We start from the raw sequence: 24,057 nt of genomic DNA, 5'->3' as shown, positions 1-24,057 counted from the left end.
TTCAGAAGACCATTATAGTTTAATATTCCTAGAGATAAGCCTAGGTTTGCCAGAAAGTCAGTGTAGTGGTAGGAATTATACTGTCATACAAAAAAACAAAAACAGACAAATACAGGAAAGTTTAAATATCTGCATAGTATAAAAATAATCTTTCAAAGTGCTGCAGGAGATAAGTATCATTAGAAGATTGTTCTGAGCAAGTGGATGGACTCGCAGCATGTTTGTGCCTATGAATGAAACTGACATCAGGCAAAGTGCTCACTTATTCTAGGAATGCCACTGCATGGAACTAGAGTGGTGGTAGAACATCCTCTAATCCCATGCTTTTCAGTGTGTGCTCATCTTCAGGTGTTTCACCTGAGATCACAAAACTTGGATTCTCTCTTTGCATCGCAAGCTATGATCCCCTTTCACTCTGTCTACCCCTCTCTAGATTTTCAAGGGCACCTTGGAGAGGTGGGGCTAGTGCCAAATAATGTCTATATTTTTATTTTACGAAAATATGGAGGTGGGAGTGAATTTGAGCCGCAGCCCATACCCTCTGAGGTGGGGGTGGAAATGGACATGGTCCAAGCTCTACAGTCTATTTACAGTCATGTTGCTGTGTACATACTTTGGAGTATAGTGCAAGTGTCATAACCTTATCCTCTAAGAGAGAAGATGACTTCCAGAATTTAGACTTGTGCCTTTTTGCCTTCTATACATTCCCACTGCTGCTGTGGGCTGCAGAGACTCCTTTGTTAGTCCTTGGGGGTTTTCTGGTGGGGGGTGGAACTTACTTTTCATTGTGCCTATATGACCTGGTACGAAATAATAAAAAAAAAAAACCCCAACTGCTAATAGTCTCTAAAGAGGAGAGAGAAAGTGCCTAAAAAGTGTATGCCCCTCCCTCCACTCTGCTGTGCACCTGCACCCTACAGGTGAGTGATCATAGGGCATCTGTGCAAACAGCAGTACCTGTCAGCATCCTTAGGACCTCCTGTACGGGAGAGGTGGGGGCATGACTGCAAGGCCTTGAGTGATTCATTTTCCTCCTTCAGGGTTTCATTTTGTCCTGAATCCAGTCAAGGTAACGAGTCACATTTGTATAGATGCCTGGTGTGTCTTTCCGTCCACAGCCTATTCCCCAGCTGATGATCCCAATCAGATGCATACGATTATCCTTCATACAGACCAGAGGCCCTCCAGAGTCTCCCTACAAGGAGAAAGCAGGTTAGTAAGAGGTTCATTCACTTTCTTTACTTGCTGACTGGATGCTAAGCCTTCCCATATTAGATTCCCTGTAGATACTTCCTCTGCTCTGCCCAGTTTACATGCCATGCTTCAAGTAGAGTTGGTGAGAGCCCCTCTGAAAAATTAGGATCCATATTTATTAGGATAGCATCCTACACCCCTTTTGCTATACCAAGGAAAAAGTGAGATCCTAAAATACTTCCCAGTATCATCCCTGTAAAAATCGGAGTCTGAAACTTGCATGAGAAATCTTTAAAGTACAATAATCCTTGAAGAATCTTGATCAGGTGTCTCTCCCCCCCCCCCCCCCCCCAAAAAAAAAAAACCTGTAAAGTGGTGACTATATAATGCTGTGGTATGTAGAGAACATGCTCATTAGGGAATTATGGATGCTGATATGTGGGGCTTTGTTTCAGGAACTTTAACTATTTCTGCCCCCCCCCCCCCACAGTTCTGATGCTACTGGAGCATGCTCTCCCCTTTGCCTGTTAGTCCATTCCCATTTCTGTGGGGCAGTGCCCTATCCTATTACAGACCCCCCTGATGAGCACTTCATGTTCTGTTTCTGTAAAGGAAAGTTACAGGAAACCTGCACCAGGTGGGGTTTCCTGCCCAGTTATTGGCAACATTTCTTGCAGTTTGGGTTTTCAATGCCCATTGTCCTAGGTTTATTTTGGTTAAATGTGACCTCTCTTCCTGGCTGCTTTGAAGCTTGCAGCATCACCAAGGGACAGTCTTGCTCCAGAGCCCACCATATGCTGATGCAGGGCTGCATTTGCTCTGCTTTATTGGAGCATAGTGCTTTGTTAGCAACTATTTTCTGGAGGAAACCAGAGGGAACAGGTAGGGACAGAGATAGGTTTACCTTGCAGGCATCATCCAGTTGCCGGGTGTCCCCTGCACACAGCATGTTCTCAGTGACTGTCTTGTTCAGGTGCTGTGATGTGCAGCGACTAGGTGGAAACAGTCTGACATGACCTTCCTTCAGCCGCTCCGAGTAGAAAGGAGAAACTGCAAGAGAAATGGATGTATTTGGTGGGGGAATAGAAGTTCCTTGTAAATGGATCGGCAAAAGGGATAGGAAGGGGACTCGGGAGGTACTGACACCTAGTGAGATGAGGGAAGAGGGAAACAGCTGGTTTCAGGCTGGAAGGAGAGTCCTTGGAGGTTCACATATCTGCCCCCAGTCCCATTTCAGTCCCTCCAGATCCTACTCCCTGACGTAATGGCAGCTGCTCCAGTTCCTGTGGGTCCGGCTGTCACCACCCCACACACACTAGTTTATTCAGGGGCAGAGCCCACACCGTTTCTATTGCTGGAGCACTGCCCCACCCCTCCTTAGTTCTGCTGCCCCCAGATACCTCTGGGGTTTTGCAAGTAGTCTTCCCGCTCCCCATTCCAGAACAATCATCAGGGAGAGCAAAGTTTCTAAAGTAGGTACAGAAAAATCTCAACTCTTATCTACTTGAGTCACTTTTAAAATCCATCGGTTTTGTTTTGGTGCTGGGAAACTGCTTTGGACTTAGCTGGGACAGGATATGGCTTCTTTCAGCTGACTGTAGTGTCCTAAATTGCATCCACTAAAAGCCTTCCATTTCAGCTAAAGCTTTTGTTTGGTAAAATGGTTTGTTAACTGTGTAAAGTTAGGGAGTGGTGGGGGTGGAGGTGAGGGAGAATATTGTGAGCTCTCTGACAGGGGTTATGGCTTTAGGGGATTAGACTTGCTCTAATGGGAACCAGATGTCCTGTCTGTATACATGCAGACTCGATCATATGTAACTAGATAGGAATGCATTATGGCTCTACTGAACTCTGAAGGGACAAAACTTGTGTTTTGAGAGGCTAATATCTTGGTCATTTCAAGCTGCATTGGCCTGAAACTTGGCAGAATAGTTTTTATCAGTCAAATGATTTTTCAGAAACATAAAACTTGATTTCAAATGAGGTTTGACCAAAGGATTCTTTTTTAAGGATTAGCTTCCTTTAACACTTTGTCACTTAACCCTCTGTTTGTCCTAAAAGTACACGGATTTACGCTTGGAGACATAACTACAGCAGCATGGAGAGGCCCCAGTCAGAATCTGGGCTCTACTATGCTGGATCCTGCACAGACAGTTGGCCCTTACTTTGAAGGACATGCAATTTATTGAGAGAAAAGATGCAAGATTAGGGATAACAGGCACTAGGAAGGAGCCAGGGGATAGGGGAAGAAGATGGCCAGAAGAAGACTTATTTCCACCAGACAGCTATTTGCATATCTAGATGGATAAACACTTTTTTTTAAAAAGCCAACTAGAAATAATTTAGCTGTGGTTTAGTTGGCTTCTAAACATCTGTTCTTATTGCTGTTTCTCTTGTTCCTGTTTTCTTATTAAGCATCATACAGATGGTGTGCTTTACTAGAATACAGTGGCATGATCTGCAACTGTGCAATAAAACTTGACAGGAGAATTATTTCCAGCAGAATGAGTGAGAGAGAATCTTTCTACATATAAATTAAGAGGAGGAAATACAGAGTTAAGGCTGCTGTGTTCCACCTAGCTCGTTTGTTGTGCTTGAGTCTTGCACCTCCCAAGATACTTCCCCACTGTCTGTAGGTTTCATACAAGGGACGGAGCTCAGTAGGGTGCTACAGGTATAACTCAGGGCAGAATTTGGCCTGAAGTGTACAGTCTCTGAAATACTATCTACAGTAGTAGTGATTCCAGGGACAACATGGTTCTTTTAAATATGAAGGTGAGGGACGGGAGCCCTGTGGAAGAATCCCTTACATAGGGTACATCATCTCCTTACATTCTTCATGCTTGCCATAGCCAGAGATCTCACATTCCGTCCAGTCAGGCAGCCGAAGTCCTGGCTCTGGGAGGCAGACAGTGCGGACAGCGTCCATTTCATTAGCACACTCTTCTGACCCAGACTTCAGCTGTAACAGAGCTGAAAAGAAAATGTATAAGAACAGGCTTGGGCTGGTGGTGCAGTTTCTGAACGTGTGGCATGGGAAGTTCTTACCGATATCATTGTCATAAGTTTCTGGGTCAAATTTGCTATGCAGGATGTATTTCTTCACTTGGAATTGCTGCTCATTCTCCTCAGGGATCATTCGATAGGTCCTACCCAGTACAATCTTTAGATGGTTGACACTAAACCTGGACAACGAAAGAGCTTTGAGCGTCTCCCAGCTTTAACTCCAGAGACCCATCCTTTGAAGGTGTCAGCTGCCTAGCAGGAGCTCAACTTTTTCTCATATAGAATTGTTACTCCTTACATAACCAGTCAGTCTGGATTTATATTCAGGGGCGTCCTCATCTTCCTCATATGACTATTGCATACAGTGGAAAATCTCATCTGCTCTCCCCTTCTCTCCCCCCACCCCGCCAGGTCTCAGGCTGCCCCAGGTTCTATTCTCATTGCCCTGTATAACAGATTAATTCTTAGTCTCCTTGAGGTATCTTATGTCCCACAGCTTGTTTGCCTCCCAAGCTCCTTTCTTGATGCTGGCCATGTTCATCTTGACCATCTCTTTACTGTAGGACTTCTGATAACTCCAGATGCTTCCTTTGTGTTCTCTCTCTCTCTCTCTCTCTCTCTCTCTCTCAGGGGAAAAAAAAACAAATCAGATAATCCTTTCTTAAACTCAGTAACTAGAGTAGCATGCAGGGTTCCAGATGGGGCTCGATGGAGCCAGGCATAGTGGGATAGGGGTCTCCATGACTGTGTAGGACATGTTCTGTATAAAGCAGTCACTGCAACAATCGCTCCCATTCCCCAGATTTGAGCCTATCTTAACAGATGCAGGGTTAACTCACAGAGAATGAGATTGACAGGAAGTTGCAGAGGTTAAACCCCACTATTCCTACACTATAGTTCTTATGTGCAGTAGGCCTAGCCCAAGACCACAGCCTTGCCTTCCTTCACTGTGCTTGAGAGTGCCTTCCTAGCTGCAGCAGTGAGGGAGGTGATATGAGGGGACCTTTGTATCTATTTAAGCTATCCTGCATCCCCAAGGGTGGTGGTGGTGGGGAGGATCTTATTCCGTAGCTGGGAAAGTAATGTAGGGAGCAAGAGGTTCTGAAGGGCACAGTTACTTGGACTCCCTCTGCATGCAGCAGCTCCCACCCTGGCTCAGCGTCTCCCATGGAAGGGTACAGTCAGGGCACTGGTATCTCTTTCTCTCAGTACTCCCATTGCTGCAATTGGGAGACCCAGTATCTAGTCCCTATGCCAGAGGCGCTAACTGGATTCTTCTCTCACCTCTCCTGGAAACAATGGGCAGCTGACAGGACCCAGCAGGAGTTGATCAGGATTCCTCCACACAGAAAATGCTCCCCAGTCACTCGACGATACCTGGCAAAAATGGCAGCCTGCCATGGGTGGGAGGTGATATCTGCATAGAGGCCACTTTTAATTCGGAACTGGGCCACTTTGTGCTGCCGTAGGCCACACGTGGCTGTGGATGACAAACACAGAAATCAGAATAAGGGCCACAGCACAAAGCCTCTCTCATGGGCTAAATTGTCTCCATGTGCTTAGCATCTGCTGAAGCAGCACAATGCTGTTGATGACCTGATTTCTCTTACCCCCTGGAAACCTGCCACATGGGCAGGAAAGAAAGCAAGAAAGCCCTGCATGTGCCCCCCATTCTGCTGCCTTCCTTGCAAGTCTGGAAGAGACACCTGTGTGGGAGCCACAGACTCCCCTGCTGCTCTGCCACAGCTGCAGTCCAGCTCTTACCTTACTGAAAGGGGCTTGAGTGTGACAATGGCAAGAAGCAGAGCAGTGGGGATTGAAAGGCAGAGAAGAGTCGGGAGAGAGCGAGTGTGGGGATGTCCCTTACAGCAGACAGGCACGTCACAGTATTCCCACTTTGGCTGGCCTGCCTCCAGCACGTGGCACCATGGCCTGGAGTCATTGTCAGGGTTTCTGGAATACAGAAAAGGGGAAGCTGTTTCAGCTGCTCACACTCCCATTGGACCCGTAGAGAGCCTGATGGGGAAGGGGATAATGGAGAAAAGCATTGTTTTCCAAAAAACTGTCTGTATCCTTCGAGTGTAACTTAGGGACAAGGCCACCTCGTGAGCTTTCACTGGAGGATACCAGATCTGTGCCTAGTAGTATCGGCAGAAAACTGCATGCATGAAGTGACATCACAAAGATAATTACTCTGTGGCCAGGCAGCATGTTCCCTGGAGCACTGTGTATCCCCTATGTCCTAATTCATGTGACAGGTCAGAGTTGCACCTTAGGGAGAATGGGGCAAGGGAGGTATCTTTTAAAAATTATGAATTAACTCCCTACCTACCGGCAGAAATTGTGGCTCCCAAGACCCAGCTGTTGGGCATTGAACCTCCAAGCTGTGTAGAATTTGTGGGCAATGGTTTTGGAGTCCCATCTCAGACAGGTGGCACCAGAGCTGGTAATGCTGTGGCTGCCCCGGTACTCTATGCCCTTCCCAGAAAAGCAGCCCTCTCCTGCAACAAGAAATCTGCAGATTAACTGATTAGTACCAGCTGCTAACTGTTTCCAGCATCATCATCTCAGCTGTTTATATAGTGCATCAACTGTTGCCTTCTCTTCCAAGAAGATTTCCTCTCACTAATAATCACCACTACATCAGTGAGACTATTCCTTTTCAGCCAGAAAGGTTAGAAGCTTAAATGTAGTTTAAAGTGCTCAGTTCTGCAGCCTATGGAAATGTCTGCGGGCCCAGGGAATCCTTAAAAATCTAGTCTCCACAGCAGGTATCCATCCCTTCTGGCCCTGCACATACCTTTTAAGCAAGCAGGTGTGCTGCAGTATTCCCAGGTATACTGCCCCCCTTTGAAGACATGGCACCAGGGTTTGGAGTCCTCATCTGGGTTCCTGAGAGAGATGGTAACATTGTGTATATAACTCCATACCAATGCACAGTCCAGCCCTGGCAGTCTAGCTGAGTAACTTGAGGAATGTTGATTGTTACATGGAAGGCAGGAGGAGTGGAGTGTTGTTTGTAGCTTGCACGTGTGCAATGCTGATGCAGAGAGCACTAGGGATTAGGTTATTTAAGGAGGGTTTGGAGAGGCAGGTGGTGGCTAGGTAGATTGGCTCAGGAAGGGGGTTTCAGGTATAGAGGCAAGGGTGGGAGAAAGGAACAAAGGGGGTGATTAGATATGCAGCTTGAAGCAGAGTGAAATCCCCTGTGGGAGAGCCAGAATGTAGGGCCTAGGAAGGAAGTAGCTTCTTGGCTCCTTTCAACATACAATCCCCGCTTCTTCGTGGTACTGTTACAGGGAAACCCCGTCACGGGCAACCTCTGCAGATTAGATGTGACCTTCCTTAGTTTCCCCTTAATCTGCTCATGCAAAGAATGACTGTCTTTTTCAGTACCAAATTTAAACCCTTTTATCCACATGAGGTGCCACAGATCTCTTATGCTAAACACAGTTCCTCCCAAAACCCCAAACCAAAACAAGGTTACAGCAGCTCTTCAGTCCCATGCCAAGGTCACCATTCCCAGGTTACTCATCTGAGAACCATTAGCCATTCTGTCCCAGTTCATTCTGAGCCTCCTTCAGGGCCCCACTCTCCAGGCTGCCACCCTGAGAGTTCCAAGACCCACTTCTCTCCCATAAGTGTTCTCTAGTAGCCCCATGTCAGGTCACCCCTGAGAGGGCCTCCCCACAGTGTTATACTCCCTCATCACCAGTGCCTCTCACCTGCAGTAGTTGTGATTGCCAAGTCCCAGTTGAGCAGCATCTGCTCTCCGCCCATTGTACTTTTTCTGAGCCAACGCACTGATATTCCAGTTTAAGCACTCACTCCCACTCTCCGTCACGCTCCATGTCCCCCTGTATGTTGCTCCCAGGTCTTCGTAACATGTGATTTCGGTATCTAAACAACAGGGAAGCAAAATGGTAGCTTCAAACTGGTCCCTCATGGACTCTGCTTCCCTCCCCTGAGTTTCTGAGAGCTGTTCCCTTGTGGAGGGACCCTAGCTACCACAGTCACTAGCCCAGCATAAATGCCTTAACAGGCCAGCCCAGACCCCATGTGTAGTGGAGAGTCTTCAGCCCCGAGGCTAGAAAGTATTTATCTAGGCCACCAGCACAGGTATCCTTCCCCCAGATGCATAAGATCCCCTGCAGTATTAGCTCTGAAATAAATGGAGACAGCATAGCTCAGGGCCTGTTACATTGCAGCAACCTCTGGGTAGCTCTTCCCACAGCTCTGGGTAGCCAAACCCTTCCCCATTCCCCGAGCCATATGTAGCTGTACTCACTGCACATGCACTCACCTATCTCACAGTTTTTCCCAGAGAAGCCTTGATGGCACTGGCAGATGAAGTGCAGAGGGGAGTATAATGCCTGCTTGCACTGACCCCCATTGTAACATTTCTTGTGAGCACATCCTGTCAAGCAAACACAAGCCAGGAAACCTCATTAGATTTCACATCCGCAGGCGGCCATGAATATCTCCCCATCTGAGAAACTGGTATGGCCCCAAAAGTAAATGAATACTTTGCTTTAGTTTTCAGTAAGGATGATAATATGGAACATGTGAATAAATGCAGTACAGCTGATAGAAATGAGGGTCTGGAAATGGAAATTACCACATCTTAGGTGGAAGGAAAACTTAGATGTTAATGGGCTCAAATTGGGGAGACCAGGTAATTTCCATCCCAGAATATGGAAAGAAATGGCACATGAGACTGCTAGTCAGGTAGCAAGGATTTTGAATAAATCTTTCCCTTTGGGAATAGTACCATATGATGGAGAATACTTATCATACCTATATTTAAGAAAGGGGGTGGGGGGAAGTGATTGAGTAATTACAGACCTGTTAGTCTGACTTCAGTATTATGCAAGGCTTTAGAACAAATTGTGAAGGAAAGAATAATTAAATTCATGGATGTAATGTTAAAGGGGATATAATGCAACATGGGTTTACCAAAGGTAGGTTGTGCCAGACTAACCCGATTTCCTTCTTTGAGAAAATAACTGATTTTTTTTAAAATAAGGGAAGTTCAGTAAATTTAATATACTTGGACTTCAGTAAATCATTTGACATGGTACCGCATGGGAAACTATTAGTTAAATCAGGGAAGATGGGGATCAGTACAAGCATTTTAAGATGGATAAGGAACTGGCTAAAGGGGAGAACGCAGTGGGTTGTGCTAAAAGGTGATATCGGACTGGAGGGAGTTATCAGTGGAGTTCCTCAGGGATTGCTCTTGAGACTAATCTTATTCAGTATTTTTATTAATGATGTTGGCACAAAACTTGGGCATGTGCTAATGAAATTTGCTGATGATACAGAGTTGGGAGACATCGTGAGGAGGATCGGATTATTATATAGGAAGATCTGGATGATCTAGAAGACTGGAGTGACAGAAATGGGATGAAATTCAACCATACAAAGTACAAGGGTCTAATAAGAAGAATTTCAACTACAAGTTGCAGAGTAGCAGCCGTGTTAGTCTGTATTCGCAAAAAGAAAAGGAGTACTTGTGGCACCTTAGAGACTAACAAATTTATTAGAGCATAAGCTTTCGTGAGCTACAGCATCCGATGAAGTGAGCTGTAGCTCACGAAAGCTTATGCTCTAATAAATTTGTTAGTCTCTAAGGTGCCACAAGTACTCCTTTTCTTTTAACTACAAGTTGGGAGCTCATCAGTTGGAGGTGACAGATGAGGAGTGAAACCTGGGTTTTGAGGTCCCACACAGCACAGGATGACTATGATCTACCAGTGTGATGCAGCTGTGAAAAGGCAAATTCAATCCTAGGATATATCAGACAAGTCATTTCCAGTAGTGATAGAGAAGAACTAATGCCATTGTACAAGGTACCCTTGTAAAACCTCGTTTGGAATACTGTGTACAGTGCTGGTCACCCATGTTCAAGAAATATGAATTCAAACTGGAACCAATGCAGAGAAGAGCTACTAGGATGATCAGGGGAACGGAGGGCCTGTCTTATGAGAGGAGACTTAGAAGGAGTTGGCTTAATTAGTCTAGCAAATAGAAGGCTGAGAGGACTCTGATTACTCTGTATAAAAACATCAAAAAGGGGATAATTACCAGGGAGGATGAAGAGCTATTTAAACTAAAGGACAATGTGGGCACACAAACAAATGGATATAAACTGGCCGTGAACAAATTTGGGCTGGAAATTAGACTGTTCTCAATAGGAGTTATTGGGGCAAACATCTTAGTTTTAACTGAGAGTTGGAGAAATTTATGAGTGCGATGGTATGATGGGGTTGCTTGTGATGGAAGGGGCAGGCTCAGCAGTCCTAGAGTTCATTTCCAGTTTGTCTTATGTTCCTAAAAGCTCATGCTTCTGGGTTTCAGTTGGCAACTGGCAGGGGTCAGGAAGAGATTCCCCCTGCTCCCCCCCCCTTTTTTTTTTTAAATCCCCTTCCTCTGAAGCATCAGGCCTGGCCCCAGCTAGAAAAGGGACATTGGGCAGAGTGATTCAGGGCTCTGAGGTGGCATCTCTGTATCTGGTGCTTCACTGGCTGGTTCTTGCCAGGGCATCACTGACCCCATATGCAAGGCTGGGAAGGAATTTTCCCCCAAGTCAGTTTGGCAGAAAGCTTGGGTTTTTTCCACTTTCTTCTGTGGGCCCGGGTCACTTGCCCGGATTATTTGGGTATATCTTACTTAATCATTTCTCTGCCACTGCAGGGGCCTGCGACATTGGTGCACCTTTATCCTTCCTATCCTCTCATAATAGTGTATTCTCATGTGGGCTGTATAATTTGTGTTCTAACTGCGGGTGCTGGGTGGTGTTGCTAGTCTGTGATAAACAGGAGGTCAGACTAGATGATTTGTTGATCCTTTTTGGCCATAAGCTATGATTTGTGACCTCTCCTCTCAGCCTCCTTACTGCCCATTTCTCTTTAGCCAGACATATGCCTTGTTTTCCTGCCTCTGGTCCAGCTTGTACACACCTCCACCCCTTGTACACCCCTCCACTCCTCCATCTTCCCCACTCACCCTGGCACATGCTTTGGCTCTGATCTCTGCTTACCTCTCTGGCCCAGCCTGCACTCTTACTCCTGCCTCAATGAGTAGGCACATCCTAGTGCATCCATGTAAACCCCAGATTCTCTGTGCACAATCATCGTTCCCTCAAGAGCAGAGTCCCCCTTTCTGTCTAACAGGGCTGAATGCTGGAAATGCAGATGCTCCCCTTTCCCTTCCCAGCTCCTGCTCCATACTCACTTCTGACAGGCACGCTGTGGCAATGACTCCAACCACTGTCACACACACAATATTCTACTCTGCCTCCTGCAAGTCGTAGCCAGGTCTCCTTCTGCTGGTAAATCTGTCGGGATGAACGGTCAGTGCAAGTGGCTGCAATTGGAGACAGGAAACCCTCCTTAGGAAAAGGCAAATGAGGTTGTCTGAGCATAGAGGCTGTGCTCCGCTCCTCTCCCGTCCCTGGACAACAAAATGCTCCCCTCTGTTAACAGAGCTCTCTTCCCTTCTCAGGCCAGAGCTGCTGTGTCCCTCTCCCTGCTGTGCTGTTGGATGTAGAATTCTGTGATCCGCCAGCGCGCACGCGTGTGTGTGTGTGTGTGAGAGAGAGTGAGTGAGAGGGGAAAGATCTTCCATGTCTTTTGAATTGTATAAGATATTACAGCATGCTGGGTATGTTCTCCATATCTTCCATGGCCAAATCTCTGTCAGTACAGCCTATGAGAATGGTCATAGTTGGAGCATGAGCCTGGTCCTGGTTTCACTTCCTCTGCACCAGCCTGCTTTGCCCTTCACATCTGCTTAGCCCAAGTTAGAATGGGTTTCCTCTCCCCTCCTTACCTTTAGATCTGGCTCCCCGTTTGAGGCGCACAAGGAGCTCCTGCAAGCAGAGAAAGAGAGGAAGCCTGAGTGGCTGCTGTCTTAGAGATTCAATTACCAAGTGCTCCCAAAATCTGGAGAGCTTTGAGACACACTCCCACCCTCCTCAGTGTGGCATTTCTGGTATTGTGGGGAGTGCCTTAGACACATGTATAATAGTCCAGGATAGCAGGGACCAAGCACAAATTGGCTCATGTTCCTGGGGTTGTACATTAAGGATCCTTCCAGTTGCACACAATTTACATGTGCTAACCACCATGCACTATTTCTGTGCAAATGCCATAGATGAGAATTTAGGCAACTGCCCTTCCCCAGGCCCAGAGGTAGAAGGAAAATCATGTGTTGCCATTAAGGTATATGGAATAGAAATACTTCCACAAAGATTTCAGAGTAGCAGCCGTGTTAGTCTGTATTCTCAAAAAGAAAAGGAGTACTTGTGGCACCTTAGAGACTAACAAATTTATTAGAGCATAAGCTTTCGTGAGCTACAGCTCACTTCATCGGATGCATTTGGTGGAAAAAACAGAGTAGAGATTTATATACACACACACAGAGAACATGAAACAATGGGTTTATCATACACACTGTAAGGAGAGTGATCACTTAAGATAAGCCATCACCAACAGCAGGGGGGGGAAGGAGGAAAACCTTTCATGGTGACAAGCAGGTAGGCTAATTCCAGCAGTTAACAAGAATATCAGAGGAACAGTGGGGGGTGGGGTGGGAGGGAGAAATACCATGGGGAAATAGTTTTACTTTGTGTAATAACTCATCCATTCCCAGTCTCTATTCAAGCCTAAGTTAATTGTATCCAGTTTGCAAATTAATTCCAATTCAGCAGTCTCTCGTTGGAGTCTGTTTTTGAAGCTTTTTTGTTGAAGTATAGCCACTCTTAGGTCTGTGATCGAGTGACCAGAGAGATTGAAGTGTTCTCCAACTGGTTTTTGAATGTTATAATTCTTGACGTCTGATTTGTGTCCATTCATTCTTTTACGTAGAGACTGTCCAGTTTGGCCAATGTACATGGCAGAGGGGCATTGCTGGCACATGATGGCATATATCACATTGGTAGATGCGCAGGTGAAGGAGCCTCTGATAGTGTGGCTGATGTGATTAGGCCCTATGATGGTATCCCCTGAATAGATATGTGGACAGAGTTGGCAACGGGCTTTGTTGCAAGGATAGGTTCCTGGGTTAGTGGTTCTGTTGTGTGGTGTGTGGTTGCTGGTGAGTATTTGCTTCAGATTGGGGGGCTGTCTGTAAGCAAGGACTGGTCTATCTCCCAAGATCTGAGAGAGCGATGGCTCATCCTTCAGGATAGGTTGTAGATCCTTGATGATGCGTTGGAGGGGTTTTAGTTGGGGGCTGAAGGTGATGGCGAGTGGCGTTCTGTTGTTTTCTTTGTTGGGCCTGTCCTGTAGTAGGTGACTTCTGGGTACTCTTCTGGCTCTGTCAATCTGTTTCTTCACTTCAGCAGGTGGGTACTGTAGTTGTAGGAATGCATGATAGAGATCTTGTAGGTGTTTGTCTCTGTCTGAGGGGTTGGAGCAAATGCGGTTATATCGTAGCGCTTGGCTGTAGACAATGGATCGAGTGGTATGATCTGGATGAAAGCTAGAGGCATGTAGGTAGGAATAGCGGTCAGTAGGTTTCCGATATAGGGTGGTGTTTATGTGACCATCGCTTATTAGCACCGTAGTGTCCAGGAAGTGGATCTCTTGTGTGGACTGGTCCAGGCTGAGGTTGATGGTGGGATGGAAATTGTTGAAATCATGGTGGAATTCCTCAAGAGCTTCTTTTCCATGGGTCCAGATGATGAAGATGTCATCAATGTAGCGCAAGTAGAGTAGGGGCATTAGGGAACGAGAGCTGAGGAAGCGTTGTTCTAAGTCAGCCATAAAAATGTTGGCATACTGTGGGGCCATGCGGGTACCCATCGCAGTGCCGCTGATTTGAAGGTATACATTGTCACCAAATGTGAAATAGTTATGGGTCAGGACAAAGTCACAAAGTTCTGCCACCAGGTTAGCCGTGACAGTATCGGGGATACTGTTCCTGACGGCTTGTAGTCCATCTTTGTGTGGAATCTCTTTAATCTGGTCCCAAGTAACACAAAGCAGCACAAATGACTGAATGGCGGAGCGGCTTGCTAATGAGGAAAGATTAAGAACTAAGAAAGTTAGAATTCTTCTGGGTCTGCAGTTTTGAGGCCACACAATATCTCAGGCTAGGGGATATGGTAACCCTCTGCATAAATTCAAATGGTCAAGTGTAATTGAGGATGATAGGATGGTGTAAGTAAGACTGATGTGGAGAAATCAAGCAAAGGCTGAACATGATGGAGCAGGGGTGGCCAACCTGTGGCTCCGGAGCTACATGCGGCTCTTCAGAAGTTAATATGTGGCTCCTTTGTCTAGGTACCGGCTCCAGGGCTGGAGCTCCAGGCACCAACTTTCCAATGTGTCGGAGGATGCTCACTGCTCAACCCCTGGCTCTGCCACAGGCCCTTCCCCCACTTGACCCCTTCCCGCCCCCTCCCCTGAGCCTGCTGTGCCCTTGCTCCTCCCCCTCCCTCCCTCCCAGAGCCTCCTGTACACCACGAAACAGCTGATCCTGATCGGAGGTGGGGGAGCGAGAGGGAGGCGCTGATTGGCAGGGCTGCAGGTGGGTGGGTAGCGCTGGGAGGAAACTGATGGGGGGCTGCTAATGTATTACTGTAGCTCATTGGCAATGTACATCAGTAAATTCTGGCTCCTTCTCAGGCTAGGATGGCCACCCCTGTGATGGAGCCTTTGCTAACAGTCAGTGGTATCTGGCTATGGACAGTCACCCAAAGAGAGTGATGGAAGGTGCATTGCTTGGTACAATTAAAAACTGCCCTGAATAATTCACTGCAGGGAACAATTGCAGCCTGCGCCTAGAGCTGAACTTTGGTACCCTCTTACAACTTCTCTCTCTCTGACTTGTATAACTGTGTAACTCTGCTCCTTATCCTGACCAGCGGAGACCACTGGAGGTTCCGGCAAGAAGAGATGAGAATGCTGCCAGACCAGGGTTAGGGCACCAAGGGGTGCCAGGACCCTCCAGGGATCTCCCAGAGTGGCACTGGCGTGTTGACCTCTTACCTGGCACTGCAGAGTGGTGATGGCTGCCATCAGCAGGTACAGACACCGAACTTTCCCTTCCATCCTCTGTGTTTTCCAGGGTTTCCTTCAAATCTCAGAATCTTAAAAAAAACAAACAAAAAAGGTGAGCAGTGAGCCTCCAGTGTGAGCAGAATTGATATTGTCAAAGCAAACAAGAGTGTTTATCCATACAGCTCCCACGGATTTTTCAGAGGGAAGGAGGCTTGCAGGGAGTGGCTAAATCCCTGAGTTGGCTTTGCATTTGTAAATCTCAATTTGAGAGTCTAGGAGCCTTGGTGTAACTTAGAAGGGCCCCGACAGTCTGGAACCGGACCACCTCCCACTGTTTAAAATGGCAGGGGGAGGAGGGGAAGGGAAGGGTTGCAGAGCTGGGAGGGGGGAAAAGAGTAAAAAACAAATTGAGCTGTGTCATGGAAGGCTGCACTTTACTGAGTTACCAAAGTCACTGCTCCCAGAGTATGACAGACCTCTACTTTTTTCTGACCACTTTAAGCACTGCCACCTCCAGAGGTAAATGGCAGAAACCAAGTTCCTAGGCTCAGGCACTAAGCAGTGCCTGTCTTGCACTACTGGGGGGTTGACGTTGGCAAGAGAAGTCCCGGTCACGTCTCTACAGGCTGTGGGAATCCAAGGGTGCTGAATGGCAGCAGAGAACTCCAGACTGTCACAAAAAAAATTGTGACTCCCAGATTTGTCTAATAAAACAGAATACAGTGTCTCAAGAGAAGCCAAAATGAGGTGTCTGAAAGAGTAGGAGTGTTTACGTTGGGGTGTCAGCTCTCAGGGGCCGAAGAGACACCTGTGCTGAGCAAGAACTTGCTGGTTCCAGTCTAGATCATAAGTCTGTGTGAAAGGGTTTGCAGATGGAAGTAGTACATTTTTTGCATGGAATCAGAAGCCTGACCACTCTCATCCTTACCCCCCCTACACACACACACACACACACATGCTCTTACTCAAAGGATAATGCTGCCTGCTGATGGATTGGTTAGCACTGGGCGAGGGAAAAGGCTGAAGGGCCAACTCGGTGTCTGACAGGGGTGTGGACAGCACTAATGAATTTAAAGCAATAGATCTGTTTTTCAGTATTTTAACCTCCACTCCCTGTATGGTCTGGACTTTATTTCCATTATCATCCTGCCCCTCTTGCAGGCAGTTGAAAGTAGGTTAGTTGGCTGGGATGCTAGCTTGTGGTCTGGCACTCCATCTCACTTGTTCAAGCATGCATTTCTTTCCTTGACTCACTTCTCTGTAGTCACAACAGCCTCTCATTCCCTTTAATCTACCTCAGCAGATAAAGCTCTATTCCAGCCCTTATGAGAAATCTTTACATCTTCTGTCCCCACAACAGTAACCTTGGGAAACAATCTGTTCCTGCACAGTTCATTAGGTCATCTGATGTGATTGAGAGGAAGAATAGACTTAGACCTCTGCCTGCATCCATGTCTTCCAATGAATACATTACTTTCCTTCTCTCCTTCCCCTGTCCTCTTTCTTACCTGGCTGGCAGAATTCCTTTCTGATAGTGAATTTCCTTGGAGCTGCCCTGATCACTACTGATTACAATGGGAAAATTCAGGCTCTGAGGAGTTCAGTAGTCTTGTGTGTTCCCTGCCCCTTTACTGAGCAGCATTTTCAGCCTCCTTTGGTGACAGACTTAATGGCAGCAACATGAGCTCTGATCTCTATAGCTCAACTCTGCAGTGGTGTCTCTGCCATTTCATTCTCTCCAGTATCCCCTCCCCCAGACTGTTCACAAACAAAGGCAAGAGACAGGTAGTTTTCTTAACAATAGCAGTAGAGACAGGTTTCAGAGTAGCAGCCGTGTTAGTCTGTATTGGCAAAAAGAAAAGGAGTACTTGTGGCACCTTAGAGACTAACAAATTTATTAGAGCATAAGCTTTCGTGAGCTACAGCTCACTTCATCGGATGCATTTTCCACCAAATGCATACATATATACCCTCGTCTCCCTAACTTTTATTGTTGCTATGAGGTCCCCAAGATAACTGAAGAAAAAGGTATTTTCCACCAAATGCATCCGATGAAGTGAGCTGTAGCTCACGAAAGCTTATGCTCTAATAAATTTGTTAGTCTCTAAGGTGCCACAAGTACTCCTTTTCTAATAGCAGTAGAGAATTACTTCATGGTTTGGGGAAATTGCTGGAGGGAGGAGAGAGCCCCATTGAGCACCTTGCAGAAAGCTTTTATCATACAACTTCGGTCCTGAGCAGATTAAAGCATTTTTATATGTAAAATTCTCCAGACCAAACTGATAACATCCATTACTGCTCCTGTATGCACCCAGGCAAGGTTCTTATCCTAGCACAAGTAGAACACCCTGGAATAAAGGGTGTAGGCAGTGAGGGGCTCTCTGGGGGGTCCGTTCCCCACAGGGGCAGTGCAGTTTTGCTCTGGTCTCATAGCACTACTTTCATCTCTGTGGGCTTCCTTTTTCTTCAGTTATCTTGGGGACCTCATAGCAACAATAAAAGTTAGGGAGACGAGGGTATATAAGCGATCTCCTGCAAATCCTGACCTTGAGAGCATGAGTTTAACAACTACAGGGGAAATTCATCTTCTTTTTCAGAATGTTACTGAATTCAAGAACTTGTAATAAACCTGACTGTCTAACCAGGAGTCACACTGGGATAATAAAGACAGGTTTCAGAGTAGCAGCCGTGTTAGTCTGTATCCGCACAAAGAAAAGGAGTACTTGTGGCACTTTAGAAACTAACACATTTATTTGAGCATAAGCTTTTGTGAACTACAGCTCATTGTAGCTCACGAAAGCTTACGCTGAAATAAATTTGTTAGTCTCTAAGGTGCCACAAGTGCTCCTTTTCTTTTTGGGATAACAAAGGGGCTCTATACTAATGTTAAAGGCATGTGGTACAGCAGAGATTAGGTTACTGAGGAAGGTAGATTAAAATTAGTATACAGTTCATAGGGACTCCACTCTGGGAGCAAAATAGCACTAAAGGGCACTCCAACACTTTGTTTTTCCACATTTATGAGCCACAGATGTTAAGGTCCTTCTGATCCTGCATGACACAGGCCAATGAATTTCACCAAGTGTTTCCTGGATCAAGCCTATAATTAAGTAGTGGATATCTGGTTCCATGTATCATATTTGCCTGGGTTAGATGGTAAATTCCTAGATACAGGGACATTCAGTAAAGTGCCATAGACTTCCACAGCTCCCTTCAAGTAAGCTTAATCATAAGCTTATAATCTCACCTATAATCATACTGGGGACACTTTTTTTCCAATTGAACAAGGTAGAATACACTGCCAGAGTGGGGAGACTTCTCATGAGATTGCTAGTGACGGCCCTCTGTACCCAACATGAGAGATTTCAGAACCCCCATGTTACTGGTGCTGCAGTCAGAAACTAGTGATTTTTTTTTTTTTTTGGTCCAACTGTCATGTAAATAGACTCACTACATTGTGGCAAGAGCATCATAAAATTAGGGGATTTTGCTTCTGTCTTCCTCCAAGGGTGTATTGATTGCTCTAGATAGCAGGAAATAGGAGGAGCAGCAAGAGGATTTTGTTTCCATATCTTTTATCAGTTTCAAAATTCTAGGATTATTCTGCAGTCACACACATTTCTGCCATATCATTCATCATCTCTCTCACCTTTTCTCATTTCTCTGTTTCCTCTGTTTGTCTACATCAGGCTTCCTTGAGAGAGCAGAAAACTGGCTCAAGTATTTGAAAGAACTGATATTTCATAAATCTGGAGTTCAGTCTCTGCTATTTAAATAAAGCCAGTAAGGGCAACTGGATAATGGCTGGCTGAATGCAAAGAAGACAGATTAGTCAGTCATCAGGTCAGGAACAAAAGCAGAGAGAGAGAAAATGAAAATAAGTCTTGTTTTAAGACATGGGGTTTGATTGAGAGAAAAGCGAAAGACCCAAATGAACTATTCCAGGCCCTGAATCAGAGGGAGCAGTGGTAACAGCAGAGTGTAGGCTACCATGTCTCATGATAGGTCTGAAAAAAGTGGGGGATTCAAGAGGGCATGTGAGAGGGTTACAGGTACTTTAAAAAAATCTCCAGATGTCAGACCTGGCGAAACAGTTTTGAGGATGCACAAATATTTCCACATTTCAGTGGTAAAGTCCCTGATATTCACAGAATCTCCCAGGAAAGACTCTCAGGGCCCTGGCTTTACAAAATGCTTTGTACAAGGGGGTCCCTGCTATGTAGCAGGCTTTAAAAAAAAAAAAAAAAGTGCAGAAACATTTTCCAAACAGGCAATGATTCTCAGGAATATGGACATTAATCTGACATAAGCATCTAAAGTCCCCAGGAGTGCTGTAGCAAAGTAGCATCTCAATCTTTGTTACCCTAAAGTCACAAGACTGTTGATCAAATCTAGTGCCAATTTATTATGCAGAAGCCCTCAGGCTATTGACTGAAATCAGGGCTATGCTATGACTTCTTTGAATTTTTGCAGATACTGCCATATAACCATAACTTGATGGTAATCAGCACCATAGGACCAATGTCACTCTTGCCAGCCAGAGGGAGGCTGCAATTCCTTTTCTTAAAGCTGCACATGAGAATGGAAGAAGTTCTTAAACCTCATTAAGGGAAATGAGACTTTACTCATCTGAAAGGAAGAATTTCTGAACTAATTCTCCAGCAAGTATCTGTCTGTGGAAGAGAGTGTCTGAGCCATTTCTTCTGAGGAAATTTAGGATTCTCTGGAAATAAGCCAGTTGTGGCAAAGTCCGAATTTCCTGCAGTAGAACAAGGTATTGGAGCTAACCTGGGTAGTCACCTAGCAGGAGTTGGGCTGTGTGGAATTGGGTGGAACCAGAGCTTGTTCTGATAGGAAAAAGAGGGAATCAGAGATGTTTTTATATCCTGAAAGATTTTGTATTAAAATCTTGGAGACTGGTGTGAGAGGAGAGTCTTCCATTTAAAAAGCACCAGAGCTACTTAAAGTGTGAATTAGATATAAAACAAATTCTGTCCCAATTACACTTAGCTTGTTAGTCAGTTTTTAATGTACTCTAGTCTACTGTACACTCTAGCAGTGCTGACCTGCAGCCCATATCTTTTAATTTTCTTTGTACCAAACAGTGCTTCCTGTATCTCATGGATGTCATCTGATTCCTTTGTTCCAATAACCCTTGCTATTCCTTCCAGGCCAGCGCCTCTCCAATGTGCAGAAATGAGTGCATAGTCCCTTATCTGTAGCTGTAGGGCAGTTCTGATGTCCAGTGTGCTTGGAAGGCTGGTAACTGATGTTTGCCCGATGTTTGCCCAGTCTTATCCCTGGCCTCGGCTGTGCCTTACCCAATCAATCAGAGTGTTCTGAATGATAAGCCCTATCTAGGAAAGCACATGGATTTCCGAAAATATGAGAATGTTTACATGGATAGAAGCAGAGACCTTCTAGCAATAATCTTTTTCGCCCAGCTGCCTCTGGCCTAGTTATGCCTATTGCTCTGACCCTTAATGCTTCTGCCCCTGTGACCAGCAAATAGATTCCGAGGCCGGAAGGGACCATTGTGATCATCTAGTCTCACCTCTTGTATATAGCAGGCCATAGAACTCCTCCAAAATAATTCCTTGAGCAAATCTTTTAGAACAACATCCACTTGTGATTTAAAAATTGCCAGTGATGGAGAATCCACCGTATCCCTTGGTAAATTAATCCAGTGATAAGATAGAAAGGGCTGGATTTACTGTGCTGACACTTTCGTTCTGTATAAGATACATTAAAGGTAATCCAGGTCATACTATACTTTAATTGATGCTGTCACTTTAAAAGTACTCTCTGGCTGGATTCTTATGGAATTCTAAATGGATTAGAATCTGCTTGATTTGTGCAGACCTGGGGCATTTATGTAAATGGGCAAATGTTTTGTTTTGAATGAACTTGTTTCTAGTCTGAAGTTAAGTAGAGAAACAAAGAGGAGGGAGGGGGAAATAGGATGGGGGGAGATGAAAGAGGATATTTGGCTACGATAGGGTGTTTTTAAAATGTTTGGATTAAGGTTTTAAAGGAATGTATTAAGTGGTGTGAAGCCCAGAGTATGTGTGCAGTCCAGGATCAGGGATCTGCTGTGCTACAAACACCTAAGGAGACAGACCTTTTCCCAAAGCATTTACGGTCTGACTAGAGAAAACACCCGTAGGCTGCCTTGTGTAGAGATCAATTAGGAGTCAGTGCAGAGGTTAATGGCTGCACTTTTAGGGCATGTCTACACAGAATCTGGGAGCAAGCCTCCCAGCCTTGGTCCACAGAACTGTGGTAACGGGTTCCTGCTGGCATTCTAAAAATAGCTGTGTAGACAGTGTTTTGATGTGGCAGCTCAGGCTCTCAAGCTACCCTCTTCTCCCCACCACCAGGCTTCAGATTCCAATCTCCAACCTGAACCGTAGTGTCTACACAGCTATTTTTAATGGGCTAGCATGAGTCTGTTGATCCAGACTGGGCGGCTCACTCCCTCCCAGATACAGTGTAGTGTAGACATGCCCTTAGTGCAACGCCATCCCAAGTGCAAACCTCTGCACAACACCAAGTGAGCTGGGTAGCATGTAACTAGTCTATCTTCCTCATGATGCTTTGCCACCCCCAGAACCACATATCTGGATCCTGGTACACCTGCCTGATGGTGTCACGATAACCTTGTGCTAAACAAAGCTGGAGAGCAGTATGGAGTTAGTGCACCTAATGCACGTGTTGTGTTAGTAGCACATAACTCATTACCGATCTGGAATCAACACAGCAAAGGGATGCTGCATTCTGCAGACACAGCTACATCTCTGCAGATACCTCAGAAACAAGTTTCAGAGTAGCAGCCGTGTTAGTCTGTATTCGCAAAAAGAAAAGGAGTACTTGTGGCACCTTAGAGACTAACACATTTATTTAAGCATAAGCTTTCGTGAGCTACAGCTCACTTCATCGGATGTGAGCTGTAGCTCACGAAAGCTTATGCTCAAATAAATTTGTTAGTCTCTAAGGTGCCACAGGTACTCCTTTTCTTTTCTCAGAAACAAGAATACTTTGAAATTCACATGTTCCGCATTAATGATTTAAGCATCACAACTCTCCTCAGTAATAGGTAAATAAGTGTTACTCCCAATTTAAAGGTGGGGAAAGTGAGACCCATTGAAGTGAAGTGACTCACCCAAGGTCACATTGACAGTCAGAGGCAGAATAGAGATTAACAGTCAGGAGTCCTGACTCCCAGTTCCATGCTCTTCTCTTTAGAACCCATTGCCTTGACTCTGAATTTGGAATCAGTAACTGTTTGCCATTTGTGCTGATACTTCTCTAAGCTGATTTAGCTCTGATCAGAGGGGCATAAAGTCTGGGCCTCACTGCCCCTCCTGTCTGCAGGGAGAAAGAGTCTTAGTGCCTTTCTCCCCTTTACTGCCTGCTGAGAGGAGTTGTAGTGCCCCAATCCTGTACTGAGCATTGTGGTGCCTAGTTTCTTACTATTTCTTCCTGTCTGCCACCTCCATAGACAGGGCATTTATATTATATCCCTTCAATGTCTCTGAAATACACCATTCCTTTGACACTTGTGAAGTCTGATTTCCCTTTTGGGAATTTTTCCTGAAGGTTTGTTATAGCTCTGGTTGTGCTTGGGAAGAGGAAGAAGCCTAGAGAGCCCACGGAGGCCCCTCTGTGATCCCTGCTTAGACAGGAATCCTGAAGAGAAATGTGTAGTCTGACCCCTACCTCAGCCCATCTCATGAGCAGGACAAATGATAATTTCACAGCTGGCACTCTGGGTCTTTTGTTGCTATTGGAAGATCTGTTCTTTTTATTTACACTATTTTCTTTTTCTCTGTGCAGGGGGTTCCTACCCAAGTGCAGTTCAGTGCCAGAGGCTGTCAGTCCTTTAGCTGCTCTACTTTTCCCTGACTTGGGGTAGCAAGGCTTTCCTGAGAGAACTGGAAAGCACCATCTGTCCCCAACTTTATAGTTCTCCCCAGAGGCTGAAAAGAAACAGCTAAGTTAAATTCCACATTCTAAAGCACTGTACATCATGCTAATTAATTAAGAAGTAATAATTAATATCAGAAGTGTGACCTTATTTACCCCTGCTCTACTCTTATTGCAACACTAAGCCATAGGGGGAAAGGGAAAGACTCTGCATAGACAGGTGCAGAATAACACATACCTTCACTTCTCCTCTTCTGTATGCTGCTGATGGTTTCCTTTCAGTGTAGCCTGGATGTGCTTTGAATATGTCTGAGCTCTGATCTCTCTAAACAGCTCCAGTGTCCTTCTTAAAATGCCAGTCAAGGGGGTGGAGACTTTACTGGTGGGGGGGGTGGACTTTTTCACCCAGTGGAAAAGATGCACAGTGGTAGGCTGCAGTGATGAGATCAGGAAGGGCTGGGTTAGTTTTTTGCAAAGATGAGGGGGAGGAGACGTGCCTGATGAAGTCAGCAGAACAGATCCTGGCTCTCATCCAATCAGTATTATTCATGGTCCTAATCAGAAAGCAGTTAGTGACTCCACAGCGTCTCTTTTTTGGTATCATTGCCTTTTGACTCCTTTTGAGAGCCAGGAACAGATCAGATAAGAGCCACTTACAAAGAGAACCTTCATCATGGTTCCAGGAATGGGGGGCAGAGAACCACCCACACAATGCCCCAAGAGATACAGAAGTTCATTATTTCCTTGGGCCATCAGCTTAAATGGTGCTGTGCAAACTATAGAGAGAGACCATGTCCCTCCTCCAAGGAGCTTCCCACGCTAAACAGGCAGATGATGCAGTTCAGGCACATAATGCACCAGGAGTCTGTCTCTGAATGGTGCCTATTCACTAGAAAAAGAGACCCCAATTTGTGAGTGGAAC

At 45.6% G+C, this 24,057-nt stretch overlaps 1 protein-coding gene across 3 annotated transcripts; it reads right to left on the bottom strand.

Annotated features, from left to right (window-relative positions):
• PLAT (plasminogen activator, tissue type) lies at nt 1-23,510 on the bottom strand. 3 transcript variants are annotated; one of them, XM_043503076.1, is made up of 15 exons: nt 23,374-23,456; nt 19,998-20,056; nt 15,198-15,298; nt 12,034-12,073; nt 11,437-11,568; nt 8,504-8,617; nt 7,926-8,100; nt 7,001-7,092; nt 6,533-6,701; nt 6,068-6,153; nt 5,485-5,680; nt 4,243-4,379; nt 4,027-4,167; nt 2,099-2,244; nt 1-1,195 (listed from the first exon to the last, which is right to left on the bottom strand). In XM_043503076.1, exons 3-15 carry the CDS (start codon nt 15,258-15,260, stop codon nt 1,037-1,039), a joined length of 1,650 nt encoding a protein of 549 aa, XP_043359011.1. In that variant the 5' UTR covers nt 15,261-15,298; nt 19,998-20,056; nt 23,374-23,456; the 3' UTR covers nt 1-1,036. The 3 variants fall into 3 exon arrangements, with proteins under 3 accessions (XP_043359011.1, XP_038240856.1, XP_043359013.1); XM_038384928.2 differs by lacking the exon at nt 19,998-20,056 and having other exon boundaries at nt 23,374-23,510; XM_043503078.1 differs by lacking the exons at nt 19,998-20,056; nt 23,374-23,456 and adding an exon at nt 16,718-16,935.
• Nucleotides 23,511-24,057: the final 547 nt, after the last annotated feature.

Source organism: Dermochelys coriacea, chromosome 26 (genome assembly GCF_009764565.3).
Source record: "Dermochelys coriacea isolate rDerCor1 chromosome 26, rDerCor1.pri.v4, whole genome shotgun sequence".
Classification (NCBI taxonomy): Eukaryota; Metazoa; Chordata; order Testudines; family Dermochelyidae; genus Dermochelys; species Dermochelys coriacea.
The sequence above is the reverse complement of the archived record's forward strand: the minus strand, read 5'-3'. Positions and strand labels throughout refer to the sequence as shown.